The following is a 16,043-nucleotide window of genomic DNA, read 5'->3' on the forward strand; positions in this document are numbered from 1 at the left end:
CTACTCCTGCTCCTGGGAAATCAATGATTACACATTGTAACTATGCAACAGACTAGAAACATGATTTAAGTAAAGGCTGATTTGTAATTCATATATACAGAAAATAAACAATACATATCTAACTCCCTTCATCTGCATTCATCTGAAGACGCAGGATAGCATTTCAATGAGATACTTAATTTCAACCAGTGGAGAATGTGAAACGCTTTATTGAAAGAAGTTCATTATACAGGTGTTATAATTATGATCATTGTAATATTATATTATAAATACAAGTTCAATCTGTACTTCAATGCACATATGGTGTGCATTATAAAATGAGGAGAAAGATGAGGTGGGGAGAGAGGTAGAAGACAGAAAGGGAAAGAGGTAAGAACAGAGGCAGACAGCATATGATTAACAAATTACATTGCTACCCTAATATTCTCTCAGTTTATCACAATTACAGTGTCTCTAGCGGTGTCTCCTAACTAGCCTTGGGCCCCCAGTTGACCTGAAGGTTATCTTAAGAGCAGGTGAGGTGGCGATGACAGGACTGGCTTCCTCTCTCACATCAAAACATACCTGCAGACAAGAGACCGATGGATAGAAAGAGAGCATGATTAAGCTTTGTTTTTTTTATTCTAACACGGTCAGTCATCATAATCATCAGGAGGTGAAATGCAAAACTGACCTTGGATCAATAACTCTGGGACTACTACATCTCTATCTCTGTATTTCAATGTAATAATCATACTTCCTGTTGACCTGACCTCTCACTTATGATCATTCTGTGCCCTCTGTGTCAGCCAGTTCAGATGCGGGAGGGGTTCACCAACACAGCTAATATAACCTAGAGGATTTAGGGAGAAGGGGGAGAGGGATGAAGTGAAGGAGAGAGACTGTTATCGTGTGTGTGTGGTCTCATCTGGTGTCCACACTAAGTGGCCAAAGAGTACTTTATGCTGAAAAATAGAAGATAATGTCATTATTAGACATAAATACCACTTGAAGCTTGATGATGACTTGATCATTTGAATCATCTGTGTAATGATAAGGCAAAAACAAAAATGTGCATTCTGATATGCCACAGCTGGTGAGGTGTCAGGTTCAGCTCTGTACTTAAAGGGTGATTATTCCAGATCTCTGTGAAATGCTGCAGATCTGCCCACAGATGAGGTAGGGACACATATCCCACACAGAAGAGGTGGATAGAATTCGACAGTGTATCCTTCTTCCTCCAAACTGTGCATGTGAAACAGGTTCCATGTACAACACGACAGGCAGCGAGGAAGAGAGAAAAAGAACAAAGAACAGTTTAAATACCTCTGGTTATGGACACTTTTGCCAGCAATAAAGCTTCCACAGCCTGTTCCTCGGACAGTGAACATCTGGCAATATCTACATGTTTGACCCCTTGATCAGCTCACTCTCTGAAAGTAAAGAAAATAGCTTATTCTATGTAGATATGAAAACAATAACTGAGATATGACTGTTCAATCTAAAGCAGCAGATGTCATATTCAGGATATGTCAATACAGCACAGAAAGCTTAACACCAGACTGGTATTGTGGTTGTTCATTAGGTGATGGGAAATATGCAATATGTATACAAAATAATATACTTACCTGTTATATCTTGAAAAAAAGCATTGGAATTAAAAGTGAAATGTTTACCCTATTAACCTGCTTCATTATTTATGAATTACCAGTTGATGAAGAACAACTCCAAAAAGTTAAAATAACTTCTTAGATTTGATGGAGACATTATACATCTTAGTACCTTAGTACCCAATTTTTGATTTGTATCAATGTGGACGAGAGACAGGTGTGCAGGAACAGAGTATTTTTGCCGAGCAATGCAACAAAGCTGGATCATTCTGGCAATGATACCTGCACCACCTACATGCTGCAAAGACTCCCGAACTCTTCGCCATTGTACACGATGGCCCATTGCTCTGAGACTTCCTTTGACCATTCTAAAGACCACATGGGCCATCCTTGCCTTAATGGCACTGACTTTCTGGTCTAACTCTTCATCTGACATATCAGAATTGCATTCCCTGATAGACATATTATGTTCTTTCATCCTTCTGTAAAAAAGCTATCCGTTACACTGTCATGAAATATGATTATTATCGACTATAAAACAAATAGGATATTGCCTGCTTTTGAGTTGCCATGAAAGAAAGTTAGATTAATTAAACTGAAAATGGCTAGAACAGGCATTCATAGCTAAATGCTTTTTGTTAGGTTGAGAAAAATAATAGCATGATTTATCATTCTACGGTATGTTTCTATGTAATATAGTAGAATGTTATGAACCGACACTGAATCATAGGAGCTAACTACTAGCTATGTAAAAGCTGGACAGAAGAACGCCCAGTGCTGCTAACCTGAGATGCCATCATTACACAGTCCTTCTTCGTAGGTGTCTGCTATATAAGGCTGAACAGTATTGGTTGTAGCCAAACTGACTCTAAAAAAAATGGCCAAAATGTAGGGTGGTTGATAACGAAATTAAATTTTGTTTTACAATACATGTTTTGTTCTCTAAATATTTTGGGGGAATAAAATGCATAAAGTTCTGAGCTCTATTACAAAATATTTGATTGCGAAACATTTTTTCTCCTTTCAAGCCTTGTTTTTGCTTTCATAACAATTACTTTTATTGAAAATAAAAAAGTTGCTTTCAGAAAAAAACTATTTGATTTGACAATAACCAAGCGGGAGTTTGAGCACTGATAATGCTTTTGGGTCCCAATGCACTACTGTCTCTAACTGACAATGAATGGGCAATATAAACCAAATAATAAACTGATAATTGTGCACGAGTTCAAATGAAACAAGCAGGGAGTGTTTTTGGCTGAGTATGGTTCCCAATCAGAGGCAGCTGTCGTTTTTTTTTTATTTGTTATTTTTGTTTGAGTGTATCTTGAAAATAAATATCATGAACACTTTCCACGCTGCGCTTTGGTCCACTCTTCCTTCCACCATCAACGAGCGTTACAACGTTACTGACAGTGCACCAAAAGCATGCTCAAGCCGCAGAGTCGATTGAGTAGCAAGCTACCGCGAGGATGCACTCTATGTAATAAAGTAATGACATTTCAAATGAGTTACCTTACACGTTATGTTGGCTGACAATTTGGTATCTATGCTGTCCTTACGAACCACATAGCATATCATTACTGCAGTATGTACCGGTATGTTAGCTATCTACCTAACGTTAGTAGTTATACATCAAACTTAACAGTATATTAACTATAGGCTATCTAACTACCCAATGTTTATTGACTTGATTATTCCTGTCATTCTCCCGTCCGCACGACACAGGGATTCTTTAGCTAAATAGCTCAGTACTGTACTGCCAACCAATAGATTATACAGCCCCATATTTTCCATTCCATCCTAACAGAAACCCAGAGGGTTTTGCATTTTTCATGGAATAGAAACACTATAATATTAATCAAATTAATTAAGAAAGTACCATTCAAAAGTTTGGACATACCTACTCATTCCAGGATTCTTCTATATTTTTTACTATTTTCTACATTGTAGAATAATAGTAAAGACATCACAACTATGAAATAACACATATGGAATCAGTTAAGAACAAACACAGCCTACTCCTTCCTCCCCATCGGGGGATTGAACCCCGGTCTTTTGTCTGCACGACACAGGGATTCTTTGGTTAAATAGCCCAGTATTGTACTGCCAACCGTCACGTTGTAGAGCGCCATATTTTCTGTTCCATTCTAACAGAAACCCAGAGGGTTTTTCATTTTTCATGGAATAGAAACACCATAATATTAATTAAATTAATTAAGCAAGTACCAGTCAAAAGTTTGGACACACCTACTCATTCCAGGATGTAATTAAAAAAACTATTTTCTACATTGTAGAATCTTAGTGAAGACATCACAACTATGAAATAACACCATCTCCCACGTGCCCTGCATTCTGTAGTACAGACATGGCCTGCTCTCCCTTATGTAAGGAATTAGGCACTTTTCCATGTTTACTACAGTATGTATTGTAGACTGCACAGTAGCCTAATAAACAAATAAACACATTTCGTTAATAAAATAATTATTAAAAAATACTCTTTCAAAATGCAGATGTTGATTTAGTTATGGGATCCATAATGAATTACTATGGGAATAAATATCACTTATTTACAGAAATATTGGAACAAAGTTGTCTAATGTGGCGGATGAATCAGAATTAGTTGGGTAACATAGATAAATAATATATTTTATTTATATAATATGCTTATGTGAGATACTTGTCATTAGAATGTATCCTTTTGGACTATAGTGTTGGCAGTTGCACTTTTTTCGAAGCTGGGGCTCAGACATTTGGGGCCCAGAGAGGGGAGAGGACAGGCTTGTCTTTTACATGTCTCTGGTGCTATGCAGAATATCAGAAAGGGAAGAGGACAGGATGGAACATTGTCTTCATATGTGAATGTATCTGTTAAACCATGTGAAGGATGGATTGATTAAGGGTGAACAAATTACTTGTCTGTGCGCAATTACAATGTCTGTGCGCAAGTCACTCCCCTCAGTGAGCTTATCCATGAGTGGGGTCAAGAGGGGGTTTACTTGACTTGGGAGTATATAGAGTTGACAACTGAGTTATGCCTTGGATGAGGTAATGTTTTGGTACTATGAAGTACCAGGAACGAGATTAGAACCTCGTTTTAGAGACCAAACTGAGCGATAATTTATAGCGAATGCAATCTGGCTAAGGGATACTCCTTTCTCAAGTAAAAGGCCCTTTGTGAAGAGTTCCTAAGATCTGTGGTTCGTCATGTAAGTTGAGAGGGGTGTATCTTTGCTACAAAGGATTTGTTTTTTCATTTTTCTCTGAATAGAAGCACCATAATATTAATCAAATGAATTAAACCAAATTTCTTAAAATCAATCCCATATACTATGTTATTACAAAAAAGGTTTTAAATGCTCTGGTAATGGCAATATGAAATACTATCAAATGCTTTTCAAAGATGCCCTCTGGTGATCAAACTAGCAGTAACTTGCAGTAACAGAAAAAATGGCTGAGAATTAAATGACGTGCCACAGAATGCTGCGGCAGCACGCAAGGTGTGCTGCAGTATGACGCAACTTTTAATTAAAGGAGGAACCACTGTAGATTCCAATGCCGACTGGCTCTTGAGCAAGATGGCACAGGACTACTGCGATAAATTTGTGAAGTACTGTTTTGACCTTACCTGACTTGACAGCCTAGCTTGTCACATACACATGGTTAGCAGATGTTAATGCGAGGGTAGCGAAATGCTTGTAGTGTAGCGAAATGCTTATCAAGCAGATATGTGGCCTTCTAGCAATGTCACATATGTGCCTCCACTAGACTAAAGGAGAGGTCCACTTCAATCCTCATCACCAGTGAATATGTAAGCTCCTAGGAGCCTGCTCAATCTAAGGCCCCTTCCAAACCCTAGCCATACTTTCATCACTGTGATGACAAATAACACTATCTTAACTTGCCAAGAGTTAAAGAAGTTGAACACAAGACAGATCATTGAGTGGATAAAGGATGAACAACGGTGTTGGAATCAAAATGTGGACAAAATCAGGGTGCATGTTAGAACCAGGTATAAACATGGTTAAAGATGTACCTGGACAGACCCAACCGATCACAGAAATGTATGCTGAAGGTTGTGAAACTTCTACTTCACAATGGAGATAGAGATGTCTACCTGCCTTCTTGATCTCATCTCCAAAACTACTTTTAACTGTGTCTAGGGTAGTTAGTGTCAATAATTATATGAATACAATTATAAACAGCATGTCATCGTGTTATTGTGCTCCAATGATGCCTTCTTAAATTGCCACTGAAAGGATTAATATAGACTGTATGGAATTGAATTGAATGTTATATATTATCGACAGTTGCAGCCAGTAGTCTCCTCACCACTCAAAGTCAGCCTCGGTGCATGGACAGGAGTCTGACATCTGGGAGATGTACTGATCTCTGGTTTTGACACATCTGGTGTCGGGCTTCAGATTATGAAAGATTCTCTTCACTCCCATAATGCAGACTTTACCCTGTGAGAAATAATGTATTATTTGAAATAATTAAATACAACATTTCAGAATTTACTTTATTTTTGGATGTGTCACACCCTGATCTGTTTCACCTGTCTTTGTGCATGTCTCCATCCCCTACAGGTGTTCCCATTATCCCCTGTGTATTTATACCTTTGTTCTCTGTTTGTCTGATGCCAGTTTGTCTTGTCTGTCAGGTCTTACCAGCGTGCTTTCCCGTCTTCCTTTTTCTCAAGTTTAGTTTCCTAGGTTTTCTGGTTCTGACTATTCTGCCTGCCCTGACCCCGAGCCTGCCTGCCGTCCTGCACCTGCCTGACTCTGACCTAATTACGAACCGTTGCCTGCCCTGACCGCGAGCCTGCCTGCCGTCCTGTACCTGCCTGACTCTGGCCTGATTATGAACCCCTGCCTGTCCTTGACCTGCTCTTTGCCTGCCCCGTGTTTACAATAAATATCTGAGAACTGTACTATCCGCCTCCTGTGTCTGCATCTGGGTCCTATCCCGAGGCGTGATACGATGTAACAGTTTCAAAGAAAAGCCTCTGAGTGATGAAGTTCTTTTAATATATAGTTTTTTAAAGTACATTAAAATGTGTATAATTGCTAATTTGTTCTGAAAGTGAATACATAGAAAGTACATAGAAAGTATCCAGAATTTTGAGACAAATTTGAGATAGAAAATGGGTGTGGTAGGACATCTCTCTTCATGCTGTATTCCATTGAAATAAAGTGCCCAAATCCATTACAAATGTATCAAAGTGGTTGCTCTTACATCATTGTGTAACTGCCAGGTCTGATAGTCGTCTGTGTTACACCTTCTGTTAAAGATGGCCTTGAAGTCTATTTTGACAAGCTGCCACTCAGAACGATGGCTGAAATGGCCAAATATTCTGCAAATACAAAAAGTAAAGGATGGTGAAAAATGTCTGAAAAAAAGGGTCGCTAGCTAAAATGTATTAAGTAAAATACCTTTTAATCATACAAGTGGGAGATGAAAAGCTGCCTGAGCTAACCACAAGGGATTTGTACAATGACTCAGAAGAGTAAAAAGGGAAAATAAATAAAAAGTGTCTAACTTCTGACAGCGAGTACATGTTTTTCACTGTGTTCGAAACAAACTCTTTCTTTTCAAAACGTCCATTAAACTTTCAACGCATTGCAAAATGCATACTATTAACCATAGAGTGTTTGTTTTGATTCTTACGTCATGATGAGGGTGTCTTCCCCTGGCTCTCCTAAGACCCCATCTACATAGAGAGGAGAGGGGCTGAAGCTGTATTTGTTCCAGCGTTTTCCCTCATCAAAACTCAGCCTGGATGAAGAAACAACATGTTGGCTCTCATACATGGCTCATGTGGAACCCTCACCATGCATAGAATAGATTGTACTGTAACGCTAACATTAGGTGGACGTTCAGTGCTTACATAATGCAGTCCATAAAACATTTATAGACAAATATAATTCAATGTTGATACTGTAACAGTATGCACGGAAGTTGAATGTTAAAGGACGAAATACCAGATATGTCTGATGGGGAGAGGTGTGTGTCGAATGGCCACTAGGGCACCACCCTGGTTAAGAAAGAGGACACTATACTCCTCCTCAAATACCTACAAACAGGACAGGATTTCATCACATTTTCAAAGGTCAGAGATGTGCATACCGTTCATGTATACTTTTGATGAGTGATGGATTTGTATCACTGTAGGCTACTGCTATTCTTCTACATCATGTAACACAGCCACATATTACATTTTATTTTTAAAACATCAAATATTATCAGCTCCTAAGAAGTTCTATGGAAAAAAAAAAAAAATCGGTAATGCAAACAATATCCTGTATTATGCATCCAGAGTTTGCTCCCTCCAAATTATAAGCAGAATGATCTTTTCTTCTACGTGTTGTTTTGAATTTGTGTCACATTTCAGTGGCACCTTTCTCTTTCAGTCACAGTACCTCTCTCCAAGTGTTGCCAGCATCTGAGGTCATGAAAATGCTGACATTATAGGCGGTAAGCTCAGGCCCAATGGTACCTAGATGTAAAAAGCAGAGCATAGTTATAGTGTAAACACTTTCATTATATGCCTTCTTAACCCACATTAAAATATATTTCATGCACAATGAAATAAAAATACAGATGAAAATATTCTGCCACAGGCTACAGCTCTCCTATATAAAGGGAGTATTTACTCAGCCAAAAATAGAGATTCAGATATTCAAACTCTTTCTTCTGTATCTGCTTTTGCCAAACATCTGGCAGATTCACAGATCAAATTTACAGATCAAACGGAGCTGACTAAAATGTTTTAAGCCAGAATCCCACCATTTACTTGGGGAACAGAGTTAAAGACGAAAGGGGTCTTTAAGGGTGGAAAAAGAGCAGTGTAAGAGTTGAGCAACCACTGCAAATTGTGAACCTTAAAACCTTTTATGGCTGCAATCCCGCTACCGGGATCGATATGACAACTACCAGTGAAAATAGAGGGTGCCAAATTCAAACCACAGAAATATCATAATTGCAATTCCTCAAACATACATGTGTCTCATGTCATTTTAAAGTTAATCATGTTGCTAATCCCACCAAAGTGTCCGATTTCAAATAGGCTTTTCAGCGAAAGCACAACAAATGATTATGTTAGGTCTCCACCAAACCACAATAAGCACAGCCATTTTCCAGCGAAATATTGCTGTCACAAAAAGCAGAAATAGAGATAAAATTAATCACTCACCTTTAATTATCATCATCAGATGACACTCATAGGACTTCATGTTACACAATGCATGCATGTTTTGTTTGATAAAGTTCATATTTATATTTAAAAAATCTGAGTTTACATTGGCGCATTACATTCACTAGTTCCAAAAACAACAAGTGGTTTTGCATAGCCACATCGTTTCAACAGAAATACTCATCATAAATGTAGATGATAATACAAGTTATACACATGGAATTATAGATACACCTCTCCTTAATGCAACCGCTGTGTCAGATTTTTTTTAAACATTAAAGAAAAAGCAACCCATGCAATAATCTGAGACGGAGCTGAGAACAAAAGCCAAATTAGCCACCATGTTGGAGTCAACAGAAACCAGAAAATACATGATAAATGTTTCCTTACCTTTGATGAACTTCATCAAAATGCAGTCCTAGGAATCCCAGGTCCACAATAAATGCTTGATTTGTTCGAAAATGTCCGTTATTTATGTCCAATTAGCTACTTTGGTTAGCGCATTTGGTAAACAATTCCAAAGTCACAAAGCACGTCCACTATAACGTGACGAAATGTCCAAATGTTCCATAACAGTCAGTAGAAACATGTCAAACGATGTACTGAATCAATCTTTAGAATGTTGTTTACATATATCTTGAATAACGTTCCCCAACCGGAGAATTAGAATGACTTCAGATGAGCGGTGGAACGCAGGTCCTTCCCGTGTGAATGCGCATGCTGAAAGCATGGTCAACTCATGGCAGTGGTGACTATTTCCTGTCTCATTCGACCCCACTTCAAATTAGAGTCATCAGACAACGTTCTATTGACTGTTGACATCTAGTGGAAGGTGTAGGAAGTGAAAACTCATCCATATCTTGCTGTAATTTCAATGAGAGCTTGGTTGAAAATCTGCCACCCCCAGAAAGAATCCAAACAGGAAGTGGAATTTCTCAGGTTTTTGCCTGCTATATGAGTTCTGTTATACTCACAGACATAATTCAAACAGTTTTAGAAACTTCAGAGTGTTTTCTATCCAATAATAATAGGCAAATATTAGCAACCATGACTGAGGAGCGGGCTGTTTACTTTGGGCACCTTTCATCCAAGATACTCAATACTTCCCCTGCAGCCATAATTAAGGAGAGCGGAGGTCCCTGTGGTAATTGCTAATGAGGGTAAAAATAAACAAAAGACACAGCTAAACATTTCAAATAGTGCCTACCTGATGCTACTATAATTCCTGGAGCTGATTCCTTACTGACTATGTTTCCAGACGTGTACGGGTTGTCAGACACATGGAGATGCAGGTGTAATGAACAGTAGGGCTGAAAATCAACAAAAGAAAAAAAACATAATGTGGTTTATAGACAAAAACAGTTATAGGTTTTCAGATATTGGCCACTTTCAAAAGCAGACTCACCTGTACACAGGAGAGTCTGGTTCCCTTCAGATCAGTGGTTGGAGCCTGTAGAAGATGCCAGTCTCGCCCCTTATTGTAAGTGATAAACGTTTTCACTTGGCCCTCAACAACTTTATTTGACAAGAACACCCCTTTTATCCCTGCTACCTAGGAACATTGAGAAACAGACATGAAAAAAAATTAGGGGCAAAAGCTACAACTGTAAATTATTCAAACATAAGTAAAGCTGAAGCCCTAGTTTTGAGGTGAAAGTGAAGTATTCTGTACATAATAGCATTTATGACAGAGAACACTATTTTGGAGAACGTTGCAGACTAGTGGTGGTCTGGGGATAGAAGCATTTGGCCAGTTTTTGCCATGATGCCCCTATACTGTCTGCATTTGAGTGATGGAAACGGGGAGAACAAGCCATGACTTGGGGGCTGGGGTCCCTGATGATCTTTTTGGACTTCCTGTGACACCTGGTGCTGTAAGTGTCCTGGAGGGTAAGCAATGTGCACCTAATCGTGGGTTCGGCTGAGAGTACCACCCTCTGTAGCGTCTTGCGGTCTGCGACGGTGGAGTTGCCGTATCAGGCTGGGATGCAGCCCAAACGTACACTACCGGTCAAAAGTTTTAGAGTACCAACTCATTCAAGGGTTTTCTTTATTTTTTACTATTTTCGACAATGTAGAATAATAGTGAAGACATCAAAACTATGAAATAACACATATGGAATCATGTAGTAACTAAAAAAGTGTTTAACAAATCAGAGATTTGAGATTCTTCAAATAGCCACCCTTTGCCTCGATGACAGCTTTGCACACTCTTGGCATTCTCTCAACCAGCTTCACCTGGAATGTTCCCACATATGCTGAGCACTTGTTGGCTACTTTCCTTCACCCTACAGTCCGACTCATCCCAAGGCATCTCTATTTGATTTAGGTCAGGGGATTGTGGAGGCCAGATGATCTGATGCAGCACTCTATCACTCTCCTTCTTGGTAAAATAGCCCTTACACAGCCTGGAGGTGTGTTGGGTCATTGCCCTGTTGAAAAACAAATGATAGTCCCACTAAGCCCAAACCAGATCGGATCGTATATCATTGCAGACTGCTGTGGTAGCCATGCTGGTTAAGCGTGCCTTGAATTCTAAATAAATCACAGACTGTGTCACCAGCAAAGCACCCTCACACCATCACACCTATTCCTCGATGCTTCACATCCATTCACCTACTCTGCATCTCACAAAGACACAGCAGTTGGAACCAATCATCTCCAATTTGGACTCATCAGCCCAAAGGACAAATGTCCACCGGTCTAATGTCCATTGCTGGTGTTTCTTGGCAAGCAAGTCTGTTCTTATTATTTGTGTCCTTTAGTAGTGGTTTCTTTGCTGCAATTCGACCATGAAGGCCTGATTCACATGTGTTTGAACTATGTGAAGCATTTATTTGAGATGCAACTTCTGAGGCTGGTAACTCTAATGAACATATCTTCTGCAGCTGAGGTAACTCTGGGTCTTCCATTAATGTGGCTGTCCTCATGAGAGCTAGTTTCATCATAGCGCTTGATGGTTTTTGCGATAGCACTTGAAGAAACTTTCAAAGTTCTTGAAATTTTCCATATTGATTGACCATCATGTCTTAAAGTAATGACGGACTGTTTTTTCTCTTTCCTTATTCGAGCTGTTATTGCCCTAATATGGACTTGGTCTTTAACCAAATAGGGCTATCTTCCGTATACCCCCCTCTGTCACAGCACAACTGATTGGCTCATACGCATTAAGAAGGAAATACATTTCACACATTATCTTTTAAGAAGGCACATCTGTTAATTGAGATGCATTCCCGGTGACTACCTGAGTGTGCATAGCTGTCTTCAAGGCAACGGGTGGCTATTTGAAGAATCTCAAATATAAAATGTTTTAATTTGTTTAACTCTTTTTTTGGTTACTACATGATTCCATATGTGCTATTTCATAGTTTTGATGTCTTCACTGCTATTTTACAATGTAGAAAATAGTAAAAAACTATTAAAAACCCTTGAATGAGTAGGTGTTCTAAAACTTTTGACCAGTAGTGTATAATCTCAATGATGGGGGCTGTGGAACACTGTGAGGGCCCTCAGGGACAGCCCGAATTTCTTCAGCATCCTAAAGTTAAAGAGTTGCTGTCGTGCCTTCTTCACCACAGTGTCTGTGTGGTTTGACCATTTCAGCTCCTCAGAAACGTGAATGAAGAGGAACTTGAAGCTTTTGACCATAGATGCCTGTTTCCTCAAGTCCACAATCAGCTTCTTTGTTTTGCTGGCATTGAGGCAGAGGTTGTTTACCTCTCACCACGTCATCAGAATTCATATCTTCTCCCTGTAGGGCATATCCTCGTTGTTGGTAATCAGCCCGGTGATTGTGGTGGTAAATAGACAGCGATTAAATATATAGATGAAAACTCTCTTGGTAAATAGTATTATTTATTAACCTAAAGTTTATCATTAGGTATTTTCACACAGGCGAGCAGAACCGTGAGACTTAATATTAGAGATCTCACACCAGATGATGTTAACAAAGAAACACCCAGCTCCCCAATTGAACTTACCCGGGGCTGCCGTTCGATCCTGCCAAATGGAAAAGTATGGAAAAACCAGCTAGATGTATATTATCCATGCTCTTGTTCAGCCACGACCCAGGGGAACATAGGATATTACAGTTCTTCAGGTCCCGTTAACAGGCTAGTCTTGAATGGAGCTCATCCAATTTTTTCTCCAGTGATTGTACGTTCGCCAATAGAACAGAGGGTAGAGGCAAATTAATTATTCGCTGTCGTAGTTTCATCAGGGAGCCCGCACGTCTGCCACTCTTACATCGTCTCTTCCTTTTCTGAGTCTCTGAGATTAGGACCTGGTCTGGGGTGAGCAGTAGGTTCCGTGCCGGGGACTCGTTGAAGTAGAAATCTTCCTCCAAATTGAGGTTAGTGATTGCTGTTCTGATGTCCAGAACCTCTTTTCGGTCATGGTGGAAACATCATGTAAAATGTGTTTCAGTGCAAAAAATAGCAGAAATGTTCAGGGGCCCGTAAAACAGCAGATATTCATCGCAACGCTATTCTGTATCTAAATAGTAATTTAAATAGTAAAGAAATACCATTTGTTTGTGAAAAAAATGTGAATGGGAAAAAAATGTGTTGATATTCGAACTTGTGCTGAGTAGGCTACCGATACTTTTTCAATCCAAAATATTCAATAAACACAATCGCTGACAGGGCAGGACTACACAATGCAAACCTCAGCACTACGAGTTTTATCCAATTGTTCATTTCTCTGTCTCTGTGTATAGGAAACCCCCCTAGTCCTTTTTTAAATATAATTAATTTGAACAAGTACAAGGTTTCTGCAGTTTGACAGGCTTTCATCCTCCCCAAGGCCAGGAGTTTTTCCAGTTTTTTTTAAAACCATGTGACTTGACTAGAAAAACTCTGGTCCCATCATAGCTCATATTATAACTTTTAACAACAGATGAATCACGTCATAAAGTATAAAGTCTGGAATTTCAATTGGTTTGGTTATCAGATAAGGACAAACTATGGGCCCTATAATATTTTTTCCTCACAACATTATGGGACCTGTGGAGCCACCTCTGGTGCATGTTCTACAGTCATTAAGATTGATATAATAGAAGTGAATAATGAATTAATGTGTGTAGACCTGCCAACTTTGCTAATTTACGAATGCTACATACAGTAACTTATAAAGTTATATCATTATTACACATGGACGTGCTAGTTAATGGCTAACAAACCTCTATACTTCATAAATACAGATCATAAGGATCTGATACTGTATGAGTGAATAGATGCTAATCCAGGTTTCTGACTAATGTACTGTATGTGTTTGCTTAAGTTCATAACGTAGGAACGTAGGAAATGAGGGGGAACAGCCAGGATCAGAGCTTCAACAATACCTCCAGCTCTTACAGGGTAAGTACACTCCAATACCATCTGTGCCATAAAGGTTGAGACCTCTTGGAAGAAGTGGTAGTGTGCATACAAACAGGGATGGCAGTCTAACTAAGCCATTGCTACATACCTCATAGAGGTCTATCATGATGTTGCCCTCTGGTCCCCCACTGCTCACTATGTTCTCCAGGGCCAGAGTGAAGAAGAGTCCTCGGGCCTCTGACATGTACAGGTTGTAGGAGTCATTCTGGTGCCAGTCCTGCACTGCTGCTACCACCTGGTTATCATCTGTGCTGATTATCTGCAAGTCCTGGTTAAGGAATTATGAGTTAGGACACTATGTCATACAATATAATCCAATACAAAACTTTATTTAGTTTCAGGGCTGCAGTGGTACCACTGGGCACAAACTGGTTGAATCAACGTTTCCATGTCCTAAAAAATAAATCAACGTGACGCTGTTGAATCAATGTGGAAAACTGACTGGATTTTCAAAAAGTAATTTAAGTAAATACATTTGGGGAATGTTCGTCTTTATTTTTTTAACCTCAATCTAATGACATGGTTCACATTTCTTTTGATTACACATTGAATTCGTGTTAACTGACAACTCAATAAAATGTTAGTCACAACTAGACGTTGAACTGATGTCTGTATCCAGTGGGTGTAAGGGATTTCCTCCTCTTCTTCCGAAGAGGAGAGGCGAAAAGGATCAGAGGACCAATATGCGGCGTGGTAAGTGTCCATGGTTCATTTAATATGTAAACTTACACATGAACAACTGATACAACAAAACAAGAAACGTGTGAAACCCTAAACAGTCCTATCTGGTGCAAAACACAAAGACAGGAACAATCACCCACAAACACACAGTGACACCCAGGCTACCTAAGTATGATTCTCAATCAGAGACAACTAATGACACCTGCCTCTTATTGAGAACCATACTAGGCCGAAACATAGAAAACCCCAAATCATAGAAAATCAAACATAGACTGCCCACCCAACTCACGCCCTGACCATACTAACTAAATACAAAACACAGGAAATAAAGGTCAGAACGTGACAGTGGGGTAATTCTGTACGAAGCTGTACAACTATTCTACTGTTAGTATGGTGTTTGTACATCTGTTCTGTGTTGGGATCCCTCTGTGAAAGCTTTAAAACATTATTGAAATATGTGTTTAAATATACTGTCTATATATACTTTCTATTCAATATTTGTATGTTAATTTGATTAAAGTTGGCCTTGGAAAAGCAGAAAAAGCAAGAACATATATTTTTTAGAAGTGTTATAATATCAAAACAGTTTTTCACTGGATTCATAACAGGATAGTAGTAATACTCAACGTAATATTTCCAACCCACCTTTGGTAATATGTACTTAGGTAGCTTCATTGGGAAGAAAGCATTTCTTTTGTAAGACACATAATGGACAGGCCGGCCACCCATTGGTACCTAGAGAAACCAAGCAATTTCTATTTCATTTGAGCAAAATTATTACAACGAATCACTGTAAATTGGGCTAACAGAGTAATTATGCAATAGTCTTAGTTGTATGTTTTTATACCATTCTCTTTTGGTTTATGGTCATTAATACCTACAAGGTTACTGTACATTAAGATGAACAGTTTTAGAGAATTTTTATTATAACAGAAACATTCAAAATTCCCACCTGAATGAAAACATACTGGTCCTGAACGACCAGGGAATCAGGGCTGATAAATCCAGGGAAAGGCCTGCCTTTGTTGGCCTCTGAGCAGTTCTGCAGCTTACACGTTATATACTGGGACCCTATAACAGACGGTAAATAATTGACACAATGTAACAGGAGAAAATAAGTGCTTCGGGACTATTTTATTGAGTCTAGCATTAATTGCATTGATAGTAGAAAGCAGAAAAGCAGGGAAGCCAATTTCTATTTCC

General features: G+C 39.0%; 1 protein-coding gene across 1 annotated transcript in view; it reads right to left on the reverse strand.

Annotated features, from left to right (window-relative positions):
* The window catches only part of LOC112254612 (VPS10 domain-containing receptor SorCS1-like), a 91,493-nt gene that overhangs the window by 31,234 nt on the left and 44,216 nt on the right, over nt 1-16,043 (reverse strand). Inside the window, exons 7-16 of the mRNA XM_024427332.2 lie at nt 15,793-15,911; nt 15,486-15,575; nt 14,248-14,427; nt 10,187-10,333; nt 9,989-10,091; nt 8,009-8,085; nt 7,571-7,662; nt 7,257-7,364; nt 6,825-6,942; nt 5,919-6,052 (exon numbers count right to left, since the gene is read on the reverse strand). Of these exons, the coding sequence (XP_024283100.1) occupies nt 5,919-6,052; nt 6,825-6,942; nt 7,257-7,364; nt 7,571-7,662; nt 8,009-8,085; nt 9,989-10,091; nt 10,187-10,333; nt 14,248-14,427; nt 15,486-15,575; nt 15,793-15,911 (1,168 nt within the window). The remainder of the gene's footprint in view (nt 1-5,918; nt 6,053-6,824; nt 6,943-7,256; nt 7,365-7,570; nt 7,663-8,008; nt 8,086-9,988; nt 10,092-10,186; nt 10,334-14,247; nt 14,428-15,485; nt 15,576-15,792; nt 15,912-16,043) is intronic.

This window comes from Oncorhynchus tshawytscha, linkage group LG01 (genome assembly GCF_018296145.1).
Source record: "Oncorhynchus tshawytscha isolate Ot180627B linkage group LG01, Otsh_v2.0, whole genome shotgun sequence".
In the NCBI taxonomy this organism is placed as follows: Eukaryota; Metazoa; Chordata; class Actinopteri; order Salmoniformes; family Salmonidae; genus Oncorhynchus; species Oncorhynchus tshawytscha.